Source organism: Coregonus lavaretus, assembly GCF_964263955.1.
Source record: "Coregonus lavaretus genome assembly, contig: HAP1_SCAFFOLD_56, whole genome shotgun sequence".
Taxonomy (NCBI): Eukaryota; Metazoa; Chordata; class Actinopteri; order Salmoniformes; family Salmonidae; genus Coregonus; species Coregonus lavaretus.
The window spans coordinates 14,924-21,299 of NW_028164156.1; the positions used below are offsets into that span (position 1 = coordinate 14,924).

General features: G+C 45.9%; 1 protein-coding gene and 1 long non-coding RNA gene across 2 annotated transcripts; both read left to right on the forward strand.

Moving 5' to 3' along the window:
- Positions 1-3,074: 3,074 nt before the first annotated feature.
- On the forward strand, positions 3,075-4,678 carry LOC311117375 (serine/threonine-protein phosphatase 6 regulatory ankyrin repeat subunit A-like; the record flags this gene model as incomplete). Its single annotated transcript, XM_084192327.1, has 5 exons — positions 3,075-3,084; positions 3,551-3,638; positions 3,861-3,978; positions 4,202-4,421; positions 4,598-4,678. 5 exons carry the CDS (start codon positions 3,075-3,077, stop codon positions 4,633-4,635), a joined length of 474 nt encoding a protein of 157 aa, XP_084048453.1. The 3' UTR covers positions 4,636-4,678.
- Positions 4,679-5,503: 825 nt separating this feature from the next.
- Positions 5,504-6,125, forward strand: LOC311117368. Its single transcript, XR_014611604.1, has 3 exons — positions 5,504-5,582; positions 5,677-5,759; positions 6,046-6,125. It is a non-coding gene; the product is annotated as an uncharacterized lncRNA (long non-coding RNA).
- The last annotated feature ends 251 nt before the right edge of the window (positions 6,126-6,376 follow it).

Below are 6,376 nucleotides of genomic sequence, written 5' to 3' on the forward strand. Positions count from 1 at the left end.
TTCTGTGCGTTCTTCTAGGAGTCCTCTGCATTATGCGGCAGCCAATTGTAACTACCAGTGTCTGTTTGCCTTGGTGGGGTCTGGGGCCAGTGTGAACGATCTGGATAAAAGGGGTTGCACCCCGCTCCACTACGCTGCTGCCTCCGACACAGACGGAAAGTACGTCTCACACCTCTCTTACTGTTGTGTGTGTTGTGGTGCCATGACCTTTCACATTTCACTGTAGTCTGGAGAGTATGTTGTGGTGCCATGACCTTTCACATTTCACTGTAGTCTGGAGAGTATGTTGTGGTGCCATGACCTTTCACATTTCACTGTAGTCTGGAGAGTATGTTGTGGTGCCATGACCTTTCACATTTCACTGTAGTCTGGAGAGTATGTTGTGGTGCCATGACCTTTCACATTTCACTGTAGTCTGGAGAGTATGTTGTGGTGCCATGACCTTTCACATTTCACTGTAGTCTGGAGAGTATGTTGTGGTGCCATGACCTTTCACATTTCACTGTAGTCTGGAGAGTATGTTGTGGTGCCATGACCTTTCACATTTCACTGTAGTCTGGAGAGTATGTTGTGGTGCCATGACCTTTCACATTTCACTGTAGTCTGGAGAGTATGTTGTGGTGCCATGACCTTTCACATTTCACTGTAGTCTGGAGAGTATGTTGTGGTGCCATGAGCTTTCACATTTCACTGTAGTCTAGAGTATGTTGTTGGCCGTGTTTGAATACATACTAGTGTTAAATCTGCAGTGTGAAAGCTTGGCCACGTCTCCTTTGGGAAAGTGTCTCTGCTTGCTTATCTGTCTGTCTTGATGTTGGTATAATGATTAGTGAACTCTTGACCTCTGACCTCTAGGTGTCTGGAATATTTGCTGCGAAACGACGCTAACCCAGGGATCAGGGACAATCAGGGCTACAACGCAGTCCATTACGCGTCTGCGTACGGACACCGCCTCTGTCTGGAGCTGGTGAGTCAGAACCACAGGGGACTAGACGCCCTGCATTCACAGACCATTTTGTCTGCGTCCCAAATGGATGTAGGGCCCATAGGGCTCTGGTCAAAAGTAATGCACTATATAGGGAATAGGGTGCCATTTGGGACAGACGTTGATATTCAGTAGGTTTTAAGGTGTGGTTGCATGTTTGTCGTGGCCGCATCGTCACTCTTGATGTTCTTTTTCCAGATTGCAAGTGAAACACCTTTAGATGTGGTAAGTACCAGTTGGTTACTTTTCCTCACACTAGCTTGTTTAAGATACGAATGCAACACCCCAGTATGTCTGCAGGGGCTGGACACTGAGATTTACAACATGAAACATGCTACTAGACTAACCTTCAAAGTAAATATGTTACAAGTCTAAACTGGCCCGTCCTTGTCTTTCCCCAGCTAATGGAAACCTCAGGGACAGACATCCTGAACGACTCTGATGTCAGAGCTCCCATCAGCCCCCTACACTTAGCTGTGAGTAAAGCCTACCTGCTCCTGTAGGGGTCTTGCCACATGACAAATGGCACCCTATTCCCTATTTAGTGCCCTACTTTTGACCAGAACCTTATGGGCCCAGATCAAAAGTACTGCACTACATGGGAAATAGGTTGCTATCTGGGATGCAGGCATGGTGTTGTTTTTCCACGAAAAGTTGATTGTCCAGACACTCACACACCATGTTCCTATCTGTTCCTGATTAGTGTAAAATACATGCATATTTTGACACGGTGATGATGAGGATGATTTCCTTATTTTGCCATTTGAGTTAATCAACCTCCAACAGAGGAGTAGTAGTGTGTTTGTTTCTAAATCTCACGCTTGGCAGGGACCTTCGATGTTGATGCTGGGCGGGAGAATAAATGGGCACCCGATTTGAGAGACACTGGTCTACTTTAGAGGTCTAGGACTGTTTTTGTTCAGGCATACCACTGGTCTACTATAGGACATTGATTATATTAAGAGTGTTAATCTGTTCAGGCATACCACTGGTCTACTATAGGACATTGATTATATTAGGAGTGTATATCTGTTCAGGCATACCACTGGTCTACTATAGGACATTGATTATATTAGGAGTGTATATCTGTTCAGGCATACCACTGGTCTACTATAGGACATTGATTATATTAGGAGTGTATTTCTGTTCTGGCATACCACTGGTCTACTATAGGACAATGATTATATTAAGAGTGTATATCTGTTCTGGCATACCACTGGTCTACTATAGGACATTGATTATATTAAGAGTGTATATCTGTTCTGGCATACCACTGGTCTACTATAGGACATTGATTATATTAGGAGTGTATTTCTGTTCAGGCATACCACTGGTCTACTATAGGACATTGATTATATTAGGAGTGTATATCTGTTCTGGCATACTACTGGTCTACTATAGGACATTGATTATATTAGGAGTGTATATCTGTTCTGGCATACCACTGGTCTACTATAGGACATTGATTATATTAGGAGTGTATATCTGTTCTGGCATACCACTGGTCTACTATAGGACATTGATTATATTAGGAGTGTATATCTGTTCAGGCATACCACTGGTCTACTATAGGACATTGATTATATTAGGAGTGTATATCTGTTCTGGCATACCACTGGTCTACTATAGGACATTGATTATATTAGGAGTGTATATCTGTTCTGGCATACCACTGGTCTACTATAGGACATTGATTATATTAGGAGTGTATTTCTGTTCAGGCATACCACTGGTCTACTATAGGACATTGATTATATTAGGAGTGTATATCTGTTCAGGCATACCACTGGACTTTGCTTCAGACTGTGTGTTTGTTTCCATTCAGGCGTACCACGGCCACCACCATGCTATGGAGGTCCTGGTTCAGTCTCTGCTGGATCTAGACGTGAGGAACAGCCAGGGGCGCACCCCTCTGGACCTGGCTGCCTTTAAAGGCCATGTGGAGTGTGTTGACGTCCTCATCAACCAGGGAGCCTCCATCCTGGTTAAAGACTTCACCCTGAAGAGGACCCCCATCCACGCTGCAGGTACGCATAGGATATCACGTAAGACCTAGAGATTCTGTAATTCAAAAGTTTTCCTTACCAAGATGGACATTTGTTTGGTCATTTTGCTAGGATGCCAATGTCCACTCTAGGGATATTATATAGCATAGTGTGAAAATGCCCACTACACACTGATCTAAGGTCATTTTTTGTCATTATTGCTGAGGATCTGGGGAGGGTAAGCTGATCCTAGATCAGTGCACAGGGGGACTTCTATCCAGAGCCAGGTACACAGCTAGCAGGTGACAGGCTTCGAGGGCCTCAGCCCCAAAATGTTTTATTATCTGCTGTGTTAACATCATGAGGATGTCATCTACCAATACCACTGTTCTAGAAATCTGTCTGTTCATGTGAAGGTAATAGTCGTCCAGCAATCAGCTCATATCCTCTCTGTTTAGCCTCCTCTAGCTACCAACGGTCAATCATCTCACATTCTTATATCCTCTCTGTTTATCCTCCTCTAGCTACCAACGGTCAATCATCTCACATTCTTATATCCTCTCTGTTTATCCTCCTCTAGCTACCAACGGTCATTCGGAGTGTTTGCGTTTGCTGATTGGAAATGCTGACCTCCAGAGTGCAGTGGACGTTCAAGACGGGAATGGACAGTAAGTCAATTGGGTTTTGGATACAATTCCTGAAATAAAGAGATTTTGACACTAGGTCTACGTCCCAAATGGCACCCTATGCCCTACTTGGTGCACTACTTTAAACCAGAACCCTATGGGCTCAGGTCAAAAGTAGTGTACCATATAGGGAATAGGTTGCCATTTGGGACTCAGCCTGGTTATTACCAGTTTGTAATATGACCTTGTTGTCTTGTGTATCAGAACCCCTCTGATGCTGTCGGTGCTGAGCGGACACACAGACTGTTTGTACTCACTGCTCAACAAGGGAGCCAGCGTAGAAGCCAAAGACAAGTGGGGCAGAACAGCGCTACACAGAGGGGTGAGGAGGAGAGCTGGCTGTATACGCTCACACAAAGAAAGAGACGGGGAGGCTCAAATATACATATTATCTTCAGAAAAGTAGTTGTCCATGGGTAGTGGTGTATTCATCCCTGTAGGGGGACCTGTCTCCAGACATCATTTGTAATAATTGATGATTCATTATTATATCATTGATTATTAGTTATTCAAATCCATTCTTGTCTCCCCGCCCTTCCTCCCAGGCGGTGACGGGTCATGAGGAGTGTGTGGAGGCCCTGCTGCAGCACAGCGCCAGCTTCCTGGTTCGGGACTGTAAGGGGCGGACCCCTGTCCACCTGGCGGCGGCATCCGGACACATCGGGGTGCTGGGGGGGCTCCTACACGCCGCCCAGTCAGTGGAGACCCTCCCCGTCATCACAGACAACCAGGGCTACACGCCACTACACTGGGCCTGCTACAACGGTACGTACTGGACTAACAGAACACTAGATCTTTTCTGATTTTCTCTCTTCAGCACCGTAAACATGTCCCTGAATTAGGCAGGCCATACAACGGTACGTACTGACTAACTGGACTGTAGCTCTGTTCTCTCCTCCATGAAGTGTACACTCATTCACTCCCTCTTGTGGCTTGAAAAGCATTCGATTGGTGTGGACGGAGCCATGTGGGGGAATGAACAAGGCTACAACAGAATTAGGGGTTATGACTCTCAGTGGAGGACCTTACACTGAAACAGGACTTTGTCAGGGATTGACATAGCATATGTTGTAGCTAAAACATCTTTTGTGACTTCACCATTGTCAGATGTGTAGCTTTCTCTGAGAGTATTGTTGTGGTCTGCAGCGACGTCATCTTTTTCCTGTATGAATCAATCTTCCACTAGGCCATGACACGTGTGTAGAGGTGCTGCTGGAACAGGAGGTTTTCCACAAGACCGAGGGCAACTCGTTCAGCCCCCTCCACTGTGCTGTGATCAATGACAACGAGGGGGCTGCAGAGATGCTGATTGACACTCTGGGGCCGGCCATTGTCAACGCCACTGACACCAAGAACCGGTAACTACAGCACATGACAAAGTCCTTTTCTTCTGGAGAATAATGTTGTCTGGGGAATAAAATGACCTCTGGGGTTGGATGAGGGATTGTAGATTACTTTTAATACATCTATTAGTGATTTTATATTTCTATGGTATAAACAGGGTTAATTGAACAAACTTGTTTATAACAGTCCTACATGATGTCGGTGAAATAAGTTTCCTCTCTCTCCAGGACCCCCCTGCATGCGGCGGCTTTCACGGACCACGTGGAGTGTCTTCAGCTGCTGCTAGGCCACAACGCCCAGGTCAACTCCCCCGATGCCTCCGGGAAGACCTCCCTCATGATGGCTGCTGAGAACGGACAAACCAACGCTGTCGGTACGCAGCCCCCTCTCCTCCGCTTTGCCTCGCCCAGCCGGCTTAAGTTCAACATGTCTGTTTTACATTTTAATAAGTCGCTTCATTTCCTAATTGAGTTTCTTTATGTTTCTCTGTCTGTGTCAGAGCTGTTGGTGAGCAGTGCCAAAGCAGAGCTCACCCTGCAGGATGCAGTCAAGAACACTGCTCTTCATCTGGCCTGCAGTAAGGTGAGCATCCCCACATGAAGATGACGTTCATCTGAACAGTTGGCTCTCTCTGGTTAAGATTTTGGTCTGACATGTTTGACTCTGGTTTTTAAAGGGGCATGAAACCAGTGCCTTGTTGATATTGGAGAAGATTACAGACAGGAACCTCATCAACTCGACTAACGCAGCCTTACAGACGTACGTATGGTTCAGCTGTATTAATTGGGCCAGAAGAATTGGTCCTCTGTAGCTCAGCTGGTAGAGCACGGCGCTTGTAACGCCAAGGTAGTGGGTTCGATCCCCGGGACCACCCATACACAAAAAAAATTATGCACGCATGACTGTAAGTCGCTTTGGATAAAAGCGTCTGCTAAATGGCTTATTATTATTATAATTGGAAGAAGTGCACTATATAGTGAATAGTCTGGCATTTGGGAGGTATCCTCATTTGCTGCTGGCTAATCTAACGGTACTTTCTCCTCAGGCCGTTACACGTTGCAGCCAGAAATGGTCTGACAGTGGTGGTTCAGGAGCTACTAGTGAAGGGTGCTAGCGTGCTAGCAGTCGATGAGAATGGTAAGATCCATAACGCTAACACCGTTTTCTTCTGTACTTCTCTTCTCAATGTGTCCACAAATGTTTCTCTCTAGTCCACTGCTTGGTTATTGTCTTAACTTTGTATCTCCTAGCCTGCTGTTATTTCATGTTTTTCACCAAAAGTGTTGTAGTAAACGGTGATGCTCCTGAAGTGACCCTCTGCTGTTCTGTTTGAACCCCTCAGGTTACACGCCTACCTTGGCCTGCGCCCCCAACAA